At 36.8% G+C, this 12,821-nt stretch overlaps 1 protein-coding gene across 2 annotated transcripts in view; it reads right to left on the bottom strand.

The window, feature by feature from the left end:
- Nucleotides 1-279: 279 nt before the first annotated feature.
- ITGAV (integrin subunit alpha V) overlaps nucleotides 280-12,821 on the bottom strand; it is a 79,467-nt gene continuing 66,925 nt past the window's right edge. The window contains exons 20-30 of one of the 2 annotated variants that reach the window (XM_070731901.1): nucleotides 11,346-11,493; nucleotides 10,354-10,446; nucleotides 10,086-10,165; nucleotides 9,595-9,675; nucleotides 9,392-9,497; nucleotides 6,748-6,906; nucleotides 5,824-5,937; nucleotides 4,577-4,690; nucleotides 4,376-4,486; nucleotides 3,347-3,469; nucleotides 280-1,153 (exon numbers count right to left, since the gene is read on the bottom strand). In XM_070731901.1, the coding sequence (XP_070588002.1) occupies nucleotides 1,058-1,153; nucleotides 3,347-3,469; nucleotides 4,376-4,486; nucleotides 4,577-4,690; nucleotides 5,824-5,937; nucleotides 6,748-6,906; nucleotides 9,392-9,497; nucleotides 9,595-9,675; nucleotides 10,086-10,165; nucleotides 10,354-10,446; nucleotides 11,346-11,493 (1,225 nt within the window). In that variant the 3' untranslated portion in view covers nucleotides 280-1,057. Of the gene's footprint in view, nucleotides 1,154-3,346; nucleotides 3,470-4,375; nucleotides 4,487-4,576; nucleotides 4,691-5,823; nucleotides 5,938-6,747; nucleotides 6,907-9,391; nucleotides 9,498-9,594; nucleotides 9,676-10,085; nucleotides 10,166-10,353; nucleotides 10,474-11,345; nucleotides 11,494-12,821 lie in introns of both variants that reach the window. The other variant, XM_070731900.1, reaches the window with a different exon arrangement.

The following is a 12,821-nucleotide window of genomic DNA, read 5'->3' as shown; positions in this document are numbered from 1 at the left end:
ATTGACTGTAAGCTAGAGGTCTCAAATTGCCCATCTATAATTTACTTAGCCATTCAAAATAACTATGAACATAGGAACCAAAATCGATTATGATTTTACTTTCTGGGATGAGGATGATAGTTCCTTTAAACTTATTATTAAAACTATTAATAAGCTTAAATTAGATTTTTAAATTTCTATGTGAAAAATAGAGTTGAAATCTGCAATGTATATCTGAGGAAGCTCTACAGGAATAGTAGTATTTATCATAAATGTAGAATTTGGACTACTTGGCAAAAGTTTTGATTTCTTTTTTTTTAATGTTAAAAAAAACCCACATAAAATTTTAAAAGGGTATCAGAAAACGATTTCATGAATCAGTCAATTTCATGATGCTACATAAAACTGGATATGGGAACTGGTAAATGGGAATCTATAATCTTCCATACAACCAAAGTACATCTTTCCAAATGAAAGATTCCATAAAATGGAGAGCAATTCCTTAAATGGGAACCACCTCATGGCAATAGCAAGGTCCTCTTCCATACAGAAGTTACCCCTAAATAGTCAACTGAAGTAGATCTGTCAGTATTTCAGTCAATGCTTCATTCTGTTCATATCTCCAACTTAGAAAAGGTGAAAGAAAATCTTCAGAAACTGGTGAGTACCTTGGGAAAGTCCAGTTAAGAAGTTCAAGAGCAAGTCTTCACTTTATGTTCATGTTCTCTAGACAGATGTAGTTGTTATAAGTTTGCAAGTAGTGGAGGAGCTCAAGTTGTACCAATAAAAAATAAAATAAAAACAAACAAACTCCCCTCACCTCCTCATTTTGCCTTTTGGACATAATAAGCAAAATTGTAGCACTAAAATACATTAGTCAGTGCACTTGTATTAGTCACAAATGTGGACATGATTAATATCAGGGAAACAAGCATGTGTCACTTTCAGTTCCCAGTTAATTTTGCCAATAGCAAAAAAGGCATTTGCTATGCAATCCTCAAGGATCAAAATGCATATTTCTAAAGGAAGTTGTCAATCATTCTAAATGTTTTGGTAAAAGACGCAGTTAAAATACTGCTTAAGCTTCTGAGGTCCCTTCTCCATTTTCATGAGGTTGCAGTTGTTCTCTTTCTTGTTCTTCCTGAGGTGGTCGCACACGTTTGAAGAAGCCCACCTGTAATGTAGAGAAGACATTATATAGCAGGAAGCACGATAACAAGAGGTGCAAGCAACCAGAATAACTCCAGGAATAGACCAAAGAAATTTCTTTATTGTTGATAAAGAGCCTTTGTTGTCGATACATATAAAACCTATTTATAAGAATCTCACCAGACTGACTGCATTCTCTTGAGAAGCTATAGATAAAAGCTTTAATAAGTTTTTATAGTCTGGAGGACAGAAGGAAAAGGGGGGACATGATCGAAACATTTAAATATGTTAAAGGGTTAAATAAGGTTCAGGAGGGAAGTGTTTTTAATAGGAAAGTGAACACAAGAACAAGGGGACACAATCTGAAGTTAGTTGGGGGAAAGATCAAAAGCAATGTGAGAAAATATTATTTCACTGAAAGAGTAGTAGATCCTTGGAACAAACTTCCAGCAGGCGTGGTTGGTAAATCCACAGTAACTGAATTTAAACATGCCTGGGATAAACATATATCCATTGTAAGATAAAATACAGGAAATAATATAAGGGCAGACTAGATGGACCATGAGGTCTTTTTCTGCCGTCAGTCTTCTATGTTTCTATGTTTCTATAAGTCTTGCCTCTGCCATTTTCTTCCATGAAGCTTAGCACTGTGCTGGGACATCTTCTTACTCCTTCCTCTCCTTTAGTTGATGATTCCACCACAGGTAAGCAATTATTAGCAAACCTTTCTTTACACATAAACCTTGAGGCTAGTACGTGTATTGAGTAATGGTATTGTATCAGGTAAGTTGGAAAGATCGGATATACAATACTAGTATATGATCCTCTCACACAGAACATGCATATTTGTATTAATTTAGGCATGCCAATTTCTATCATTTCCACAGAGAACTTTCAAGCAATAGTCTCAGCCAAGCGAGCAACAGTTTTTCAATTTGGTTTTCAGCTTTGTCTTCTTCCCAGGAAAAACTGTGGCAAATGGCCATGGACAATATTTGAACAGGTCAATCTTGTTTGCAAGTTGAAATGCTCCAACTTTAGAACCAGTGATCTACTCTGCTTGTTGGCAGGATAAAAATAGAGATGAAGACACATTCTGTTATACCCTACCTCAGTCTCCCACCCTCTATTTCTGTTTCTTTTTAAACTGTGGAAAGGAAAAGAGTGCCACATTTATTTATTTTAAACATCTTATATGACTACCCATCTTACATATAATAACACTGAGTGGCTCACAAAAACACAACAAAAGAACCATACAATCAGCATGAAAATAACTTTAGGTGCTCTCAAATATGAATCCCTCAAATCTGAACATTCACCTTTACTGGGCTCCAGTTACAACTTAGCCCAGGGGTGGGCAATTAATTTTGCCATGGGGTCGCATGAGAAATTTGGATGGATTTAGAGGGTCGGACCCTGGCCTGATCTAAACACCAAGACCCACTCTACAGAGCCCTAATTGTTTGCTTTGCGGCAACACGGTGCAGCACAGTCACTGCACTGGAGTGTTTGCATGGTTTCTGTGCTCGGCCGCTCTTGGTAGGAGGTCGGGGTCCGGTCCAGTGCGAGGATGAAATAGCTCACCACGCCTGCCAGGACTCCTCCGGTTCCTGCTTTCCTCATGATTCATCAGGCAAGCAGGAATCGGAGGAGTCCCAGCAGATGCGGTGAGCTCTTTCATCCTCACACTGGAGTGGACCCGACCTCCACAGTCACAGACAGCAGGCGGGCCGGTATAGCCCATAACTTGGGGGAAGAGCCAGATCTCTCAAGCCTTTTGGAAAACTAGAAAGATGGGGTCGTACTGGAACTGGAGAGAAGGTATTATAGAGAGCAGGAGCAGATATGGAAAAAGCATGGTTCTATGGTGTAATTGAATAGAACTGGGGTACCTCGACTGTCCTTGATACTTCCCAAAGGGCCAAAAAATCAGAGAAAGGCTGCCCCTCAATAACCAGGCTTTATGCTATGAATGTCTTTATATGTAATAGAAAGAATCTTGAACTTCACCTACCTTTTTTGGGGGCGGGGGGGGCTTTCAAAAAAATGAATTTTCTCAATCACAAGAAGAACCTATCTATTTATTTCAATCTAACAAAGCAAGTTCAGTTACGAAACTTTCAGGTTTTCACACTGGATTAAAACTGGAAATTATTTCAAACATTTATTTTATTTTTAACAAAAATGGAGAGAATTTCATTAAATACTCACTTACCTTGTGCATTATAAAAACAAGAAGGGCCAAAAGTAATAATCCTGCTAAGACAGCCAGTATGATTACCCATACTTGTACTGTTATTGGTGCTGGCTGAATACCCCACAAGATGTTTGTGGTAACCTAAAAAGGAAAGAAATGCCAACATATTTACTGAAAAATGGGTCAGATAAACTGGGTCAACGATATAAATAGGAATTTCATAACATGGCACAATATTTTCACCACCATCCAATAGGCTGAACAACATATTCCACAATGAAGATCACATGAGAAAATTTAATTGACTTATGATTGAAGACCTATGGATGTTCTCTGTGCTGCAACAGAATCTGCAGACTCAAGCTTTCTAAAACATTTTATAGGAGCGAAAAGTGCATGTTTCCAGCCCTTAAGATGACAAGGATATGTTTGAAAGACTAAGGAATTGGAATTCAAAAGGTAGGGTGACACAACTTGAACAAAGGGATGGACACAGAGCCTTGGGGCTACTTATATTCTGTCTTCTGCTTGAGATTCTCCACCTAGCTGAAAATCAAATGCACATAGATACTGTATCTTAGAAAGTTTGTGCATGGTATTATAAATGTCAAAACAGAAGGCCTTTGAAGCACAATGCTTTCTGGCTCAATTTATTGGCTTTTATGGAACTAAATTAAATGTAGTTCATGTTTCCAAGTGAAGACCATTCTAAACTGCACTATCAAATAAAGCTGCCTAGTCACAACTAGTTTCTTAAAATATAAATAGAAAACATAAGCAAATATTATTGCACATGTAAACAGCTGCTCCTCCACCCCCAATAAATGAGTCCAAATTGGACAGCAGACTTTAGATCATGTCCAAAGCTTTTTAAAAGACTCAAATTTAATAAATACTTAAGCAGCATGTAATCAGATGGTACAAATTTGAGTAGCAATTGTGTAATATTGCCTAGCAAAAACAGCAGAAGCTGATCAGATTATTGTTTCATTTCATATTAATTACACCAACAACATTAAAACTACTTTTGATTATCAAACAGCTTACTATTGTAGAATTGTGAACATCTTCAGGAAAAGAAAGATTTTTGTAGGGGAACTCAATGACATTGAAAGAAGCTGATGACTTGAGAGAATAGGAGTGGTTCTGGTTTTCTTTCTGTCATGGGAATAATGACAGAGAAAGGTTTTATTAGAATCAGCTATTATCTGAACTCAGGAGCAGAATGAAATAATGCTAGATACTTACAGTCATGAAAGTCTGAGCCCAAAGGCGAGATTTCAAATAGAGAATTGCAGTTTTCCCCCTCTCTAGGCGACCAACTTGGCAAAATATTTTTAAGCAATCTGCGTTTCCACAACCCTGGCATTTAAAAAAGAGGAGGATGGGAGGAAAAACAGGTTGGTTTTATTTAGTTACTCAGCTACTTGTTAGATTTAATGTACATATTATTTTCCAGCCCAAGAGTTTATGCTACAACCACACAGTCGCACAATGTTCCATGCAGAAAAGGGGCAGAATTTCAATTGCATGGGTCTGGTTGCTATCACGACTTTTTTTACCAATTGATGCTCTGATAATACTCATAAAATTATATTGTACAGCTGGTGTGCCATTTCCTTCTTTTAAATAATTTACTGAAGGAAAAAAGATGGAGATACAATTGAAAGAAAATATCCGAATTTTAAATAGGCTTTTCTGGCTTCTGCACCTCTGATTATTTATTTGTAAGTCAGGACTGTAATACCAAAAATTATGCTTTACATTTTTTAGTTGAGATCCATATGATGTGATCTTATGCATATATGACTTCAAGCAAAATTAAGTAAAAGGAAACAAAACTGTCTCTTTTCACTGCTCTTCCTTTCATCACACCTTTATAATGAAGCACTTTTTAAAAATTTGATGCCATCACCCTTGAAATAGCCAACTGTAAAGAAGTCGTTAATACATTTTTTTAAGAACACCAGTGTTCCCAGGAATGTCTGTAAAAATAATTTTTAGATAAAAAAATTATTCAGCTGGCAAATCAGTTGCAGCAGCTTGCACATCACACATCAAAGCAGCATGAAGTACAGTGAGGAGACTGCATTAAATCATCCCTACTAAGGACCATTGAGATCCAACTTTTTTGATCCTGCAGAGACTGGGGTATTGCAATAAGAACTTCGCCATATGCAGGCTATACTTCAACTTGCCCCTGTTGGAGAATATACCATAAGGAGAAAAGATGAGCTGGACGCAACAGAAAAAGAAGTTTCTTCAAACCACTCTTTTTTCACCAAAAGTCACATATTAAGAAAGCTTACAACTGCAGCTCCTGAACTTCTGTAATTCAACTAGCTCAGCAAGTAGTCCTTGTTTTTTCTCTTACTTTTATCCATAGCCCATACACTGATTTGCTAAGGCAATAAATTGATTCCAGCAATAACATCTGGTCCTTCTGAAATATTGACAAAGGACTGTTTATAAAGCAGTTAGCACAAAGACTTTACCAAAGTTTGTACATCTTCCTCTGGAACACTTAGATCTCTCCGGTGGATTTGATGATTGCGGATATCTTCTCCACTAAGTGTTTCGTTCCTTTCATCTTGCTGAGAAGTTGATACCTGTATCATCAAGAATAGCTTTGATTACTAGCACATTTCCGGAACAAACTCCCAATGCTGTTAATCCACATTTATTTGTGGATATAACAATGTGTGATCCACTGGAACATGCTGTGTGCCTTGTTCTCCTACCCATGTACAATATCAAAGATTCAATGTCAATGAGTAAGCCAGAAGAAACACTAGGATGAATAAAATCAATTCATATGGTGGCGCAGTGGTTAGAGTGCAATACTGCAGACTAATTCTGCTGCCTGCTGGCTGCCTGCAATTTGACAGTTCAAGTCTCACCAGGCTCAAGGTTGACTCAGCCTTCCATCCTTCTAAGATGGGTAAAAATTAGGACCCAGATTGTTGAGGGCAATCTGCTGACTTTGTAAACTGCTTAGGGCTCTAAGCACTGTGAAGCGGTATATAAGTCTAAGTGCTATTACTATTGCTATTCACCCCAAAATGATAAACAACATAGAAAATGCTGGGGAACACCTATGAAGATACATAATATTTCATGCATTAACCCCACAATATGAAAACCAACTGGTTCCAGATGTCCTTATGGAAACAGAGAGTTGCCACAGTTTTTTAACCATGGGTTGAAGCTTCTTCCAGACATTTTCATAGATCATACCAATGTGATCACCTCTATTTTTCAACTTGGTACAGGTGGCTCTGCTATCTCATTAAAATTGTTTATTTTATTTCCTCTGTTGATGCCAAACATCCTTTATTGGTACAATAACCCCGATAGTTTAACACACAGACAGATGGGCAGTTTGATATTCAGACAATCTAAACAGACTTTTCTTTTACCTTGATTTTTAGTGGGTTAATCTCCATATCAGATGTACAGTTCATGGGTCCTTCAATTTCATATTTGATAATATATAAAAGAGTATTATTGTTGTATTTATATGGCCACTGAAGATTGAGCATCAGCTTGCTGAAGGTACTTGGACCGTTGTTTCTGAGCTAACAAAGAAGTAGAAAACAAATCAATTCAATAGAAACCACGTTCAATGAATGAGTCAGTTTCCAAAGCAGGATTGTACAGATTGTGACCCAGTTAGTAAAAAGCAAATAGTCTCTGCGTGTAATTGGATGAAATGTTTCTTTTTAACTACTTGAAGCCAGTAAACAACAAGCAAATCTGAAGACTTTTCTATGCTGCTTAGAAGTGCATAAACTGGCTATAAACAGAACTAACTTAAGAAACCCTTTCAGGATTTCAATCCTTTCATCCTTGTTTGCCAGGGTGATTGCCAGGCAAAATTAGCATGGCTCTGATTGGCAGATTGACTTGCTTTTGATCCCTTCCACCCGTATCATAAAAACAGGCACCAATTTTTCAGAACATGTGGTTTTGATCGATAAACCTTTTGCATGAGCCCATCTCTGTTGATTCCCTCATGTACTTGACAGTTTGATGCATCTACCAGTGGGCTGGCAAAATAAATATCAATATTTTATCATGTTTACAATTTGTGGGAAAACTCTTGTCAATTTTATTTAGTTAACACATTGTATGTTTTACTTTCTTATCAGTATTTTTTTAAAGCCCAGTCTTTTATTATTTGACCAATGAACTTGTTAAAAAAATACTGCAGGATTTCATATTCTGCCCACCTCTTTCCCTCTGGTTTGGCTCTTTTTCTAACCATTTAATCACATTGTGACCAGGTGGCTGAACAGAGCAGAAGTAAGAGAGAGAAACGGTCACAGAAAAATAGCTTGATGGTCCAATGGGGAAATGAAGGGAAAACAATCAAACAGAGGGGGAGGATTTTTCAGAAGGAAGCTGACAAGCTTGGGATAAAATAATTGTACAGGGCAGTAACCAGTGACAGGAGAGACAGAAGGTTCTTGATACAAAGAAGAGAAACCACATAACAAAATTTTATTTCCCTTCTTTGAAATGAAATGCAAAAGAACTGGATTACACTATTTGTGTCAGTGCAAAATAATTACCACCGATCATGGTGTTGCTATGGAGTTGGCCAGCTTTAGTAATCTGACAAATAAATAAATAATCAACTCGTAGTATAAAACAATAAGTGAAGGTTGCACCCTACTAGACTGAATGTCGATTGAAGACGACATGACACATTCCTTCCCACAAAGAAATAATAAGTGCCACATGTACATGGTTGATAATGCATATCAACCTATAGTACAGTGTTTCCCAACCTTGGGAACTTGAAGATATTTGGACTTCAACTCTCAGAATTCCCCAGCCAGCATTTGCTGGCTGGGGAATTCTGGGAGTTGAAGTCAAATTATCTTCAAATTCCCAAGGTTGGGAAACACTGCTATAGTATATGGCAATGTTTGGGTTGCACTTAGCTTAACAGTACCAAAATTAGGCTTGGGATATAGAAAGTCAGAAATATGACCTTGATAATGGTAAACAGTTACAGAAGTCTGAAATATTTCACATATGTATTGAACTGGCCATGATGATTTGAGCATGCTGGAGTTGAAATCCAGTACTCCCAGAGGGTAAAGACTCTTTACCCCATTGATTCAGAGGGGAATGGAAGCTCCGCCCCTCTGGACTCCATTGGTCAGCCTACTCTGTCCCTTAACTTTGGTCTCTCCTGAAGCGACATCCCTACAATGTTACCTTGGTGGAGGCTTCCATTGGAGAGTTATGAGAGAAGAAGTGGCCATGGATTGGCAGTCAGTCAGAGAAGGGGATGTTTGAATGGAGAGTTCCAATTCATTATTAAAGTGACATGAAACTCCTTAGACCAGGGGTCTCCAACCTTGCAACTTTAAGACTTGTGGACTTCAACTGCCAGATTTCTGGGAGTTGAAGTCCACATGTCTTAAAGTTGTCAAGGTTACTTTTAGTTTCAACCCGCAAGCAGAGTTCTTTCATCTACTTTATAACTTTCATCATTATATTTCATCTACTTTATAACTTTACCCCCTGCAATTAAACATTACTTAGACAGGCTCAAATTAAATATTTTTGACACAGTAGGAGGAAAAAAAGGAATAGGTTGAGAACATCATCCTGGAGAAAATATGTGATCACTCCAATAAGAGTACCAAAATCAACACCATCACAGTTAGACATATACTTAGAAAACAATTTTAAAATGAACAAGCTTTCAAATGGTAATCAACTTGGGGAATAATATTTCAAAATGTTGGTATGCTGATAGAAAAGGCTCTTGTCTCAAATCCCATCATGTTGTCACTTCATCCAAAATTAAATAATGATGATCAAAACGAAAACTTATTTCGTTGTTGTCTTGGGTGACATATGTGAAAAAAATTCAGGTGTTCAGGCATGAAAATGTGCCGCTCAAACACTATATTTTTCTGAACACAGAGAAAAAAATTAGAGGGAACATTGCTTACTGGTACAATAAGGGATAAAAGAGGGGGGAAAGGCGATTTGCATCTTCAGATCTATGATTATTATTTATCATTCTGAGCATCCACATACCTCATAGATGTGTTGAACTAAAGGTCCTATGTCATCCTCTGTTTCTGGATTTTCTTTTGGTTGCCAGTTGGGAATTGGAAGGAAAATATGATCAGGAGAAGAGACCCTAAATTGAGTGAGGAGCAAACAGAGTTGAATGAATACAGTACATGGATCAGAACCCTCAAATTAAGACAGAAGGTTGTGAAGAGATCAGGACTCACCCTCTGATTTCTACAGCAGCTGAAATGGCCAGGTCCACTTGATAAGAGCTCACAGGGCTTAGATTGTTAAACAAATTGGAGCTGTAAAATAATGCAGTTATATAGTAATATTCAAGTTATGGTATGTCATCACATTCAGAAATTAGGCTATAACAGATATGTAGCACAGAATACTATTCAGGGGCATTCATATTAAAAAAAGATTTAGAACAAAGTCAATAACCAACTCTTTAAATTCAAAGACCACCAAAACTATCAAATAAAAGGGCACTCTGAAATATTCCAGTTCTGATACTAATGACCCAAAAAGCTAGAAATGAAACTTAATGAGATGAAATTGGAATACACACATGTTTAAGGTTAAAATATGATGCTCCTATATTTTAATCTCTTACCACAGGGCTATCCATATTTTAAAATATTTAAAATAACAATAATTATTAATAATCATATTTAATAATAACAAAATACATGCTGTAAGTGTTCCTTACCTACGGATCTGTAGATCAAACTTGACAGAAGTATCCATCTCAGATTGTTGATGAACACTAAAATGAAGACCAGCTGAGAGCTTTAACACAAGAGAAAATATACAGATTTTAATAGGCAACATCCAGAAAGAGACTACAGCTTGGGTACTAGCTCTGAATCAAAGTGTGATGTTGTCTCTCTATCCCATTCTAGCAAGCCCTGTTCTATGGATGGGTTCCCCCTTCTTTTATCCAAAGAGAGTAGACAAATATTTGAACTCATTCTTACCTTTGTTCCAGCTTTCATAGGATTTCCAAGATCACAGACAACCAACCGAGTTTGGTTCTCAGTTTTAAATGCACATGAAAGTCTTGCGAGAGCCTGCAATGAATGCAAATGTTTTTTCCCCTAAAATTAAATAGCCAAGATACAATAGCTCATTTGGCATACCAGATAAAGTGCTTATATATGTCTTAAAATAATCATGATACATAAAATAATAAATTGCTTAATTTACTGGTCATCAAATGCAACCGGAAAAAAATTGTGCATCTGGATTTTCTCCTGGAAGAGTGAATTAAGTCCATAGTCTAAATTATTCACTTATATTTATTTATTTTTTTCAAACAGCTTCAGTCATAATTATAATTACATAATTAGGCACATGATGCAAAATTCTGTAAATATATGCCATGTCATAAATTTGGATTTAACAGACATTCAGAAGTAACAGGTACCTCGTCCCCTAAACATCCCACAATATATTTAGGTTTTGCTGCATTACATTCTTTTTGAGGGTATTCAGACTTCTAATATTAAAAGATCACAAAAATTCCAATAAGTTATACTTTACTTCATTGACAATATAAAACTATAGTAAATCAAACTAACCAAAACCCAATAACAGCTTTTCAGAGGCAGAAAAGCTGAAATAAATATGTTTTTGTTAAGAAGCCATTACACAACAATTCTAGCAACAGTGGTATATCAATCGTGAGACTAATGTTTAGTGGAAATAAAGATTAAAAGACGTATCTTTCTTCTCCATGTCACAATGTGACAGGCTGCACGATCCCCTCTTTGGGAAAGCAGGCCTGGTTTCCATTTGTATTTGAGTGATGGACTGATCTGTTACCAGCTCTCATACAAGATACAGAAGAATAGCTGGATCGGAAATTGATCCAGAGACTTTCTGCAGTGAGAGCATAAACTGAAGCTTTGAGCTATTACTCCAATGTGTAGCAATAATAAGATCATTCATGCAGATTCACAAGACTTACCTCATTGTTGCGAACTATACCAATGAAGTCTGCTTGTGGTGGGATGGTTACAAAGAGTTCAGCTTCATAGGCTCCCTCGCCTAAGTTCTGGGTGTTGACAATTAGGGTTAATGGGTTGTCATCTCCAATGTAGATTTGTTTCTGATCACTGCAAAAGACCAAGACAAAATGAAAGTGATCCCTCTTGATCAAAATATTTTTCCAAGTAAGACCTGTAATCCAATGTTGGGAAACTGCTATTTCTACCTCCATAGAGTTCTTTTCAGAAGCATACTGAAGCCCAGAAGCAGATTAGATTGTCATCAAATACAAATGCAAAAATTATGGGCAGTATATAGTAGATTCCCATACTTTGGGTAACAGTAGCAATGAGAGAAGATAAAGATGTTTTTATTTTTTTTCTCTCTATATATATTTCTATTACCATTATGGCAATTATGATTTTCTGAAAGTTCCCAAAGAAGTAAAAGTACAACTATTTTTTGCTATAAAAGAAGGAATCTGAACCCCCTGAATTCTGCTGCCTTTAGTCATCCTAAGTTTTAATAATGTTTATGATCCTAGGCATGATTGATTGATTGTCCAGTTTCAACTCTTAGTGAAAAACATAGATTCTCCATGAAGATCTGTACCTAACCGGTCTTTTGAATACTTCAATGGTGCTTCCATCACCATGGTAATTAAGTCCGTCCATCTTTTCAGGTTGCCCTCTTCGCTTTCTTTCCACCTTTCCCAGCTTTAGAGCTGTCTTTAGAAAGCTAGTTCTTTGCACAATGTATCTGAAGTAGGATAATTGGTACCTGGCCATGTGGGCCTTGAGTGAGAAGTATGCATTGGTTTGTTCAATGATCTATTTGTTTGTTTTCTTAGCTGCCCACAGTATTCCCAGGAATCTTCTCAAACACCAAACTTCAAGTTGTCCATGTTTTGTTTTTTTCTGTCTGACTTCTTCAGGTCCAAATTCTTCACTTCCATCCAGTCTCACGGGGACTACTATTGCTTGCACTATTTTAATTGTTTTAGGTGTACAATCTTGACAGCATCTGAATATCTTATCCAAGGTCTTCCAATACTATCCTGGGCTTTATCTTTATGCTTAGGAGCAATTAATGGAGTTATGAGAACTGCTTTTATATCACACATATCATATATGCTTGAGTCCCAATACATTTTGCCCTTCAATCTGGGATAAATGAATATAAATTAGACAGGAGGAAGATAGAGATTAAAAGTGCTTATCATATTTAAAATATAGCCTCTTCTTTGTATCTTCTTCCTGTGGATTCAAGATTTCTGTCTGTGGTGATAAACTTATAATTTTATATAGGCACAGTAAAAGCTACATGACAGGTCACATAAAGTAAAAAAAAGAAAGTTCCAATAGAACGTCTCTCGGTTGCTCATTTCCCCTCCTCTGGCAAATTGATTTTTCCTTAGAATGGGAGAATGTATTTTGTTGCTTGTTCAGTCTCTAAC

The sequence above is a fragment of the Erythrolamprus reginae genome, chromosome 1 (assembly GCF_031021105.1).
Source record: "Erythrolamprus reginae isolate rEryReg1 chromosome 1, rEryReg1.hap1, whole genome shotgun sequence".
Taxonomy (NCBI): domain Eukaryota; kingdom Metazoa; phylum Chordata; class Lepidosauria; order Squamata; family Dipsadidae; genus Erythrolamprus; species Erythrolamprus reginae.
Note: the sequence above shows the minus strand (reverse complement) of the source record. Positions and strands in the feature narration are given on the sequence as shown.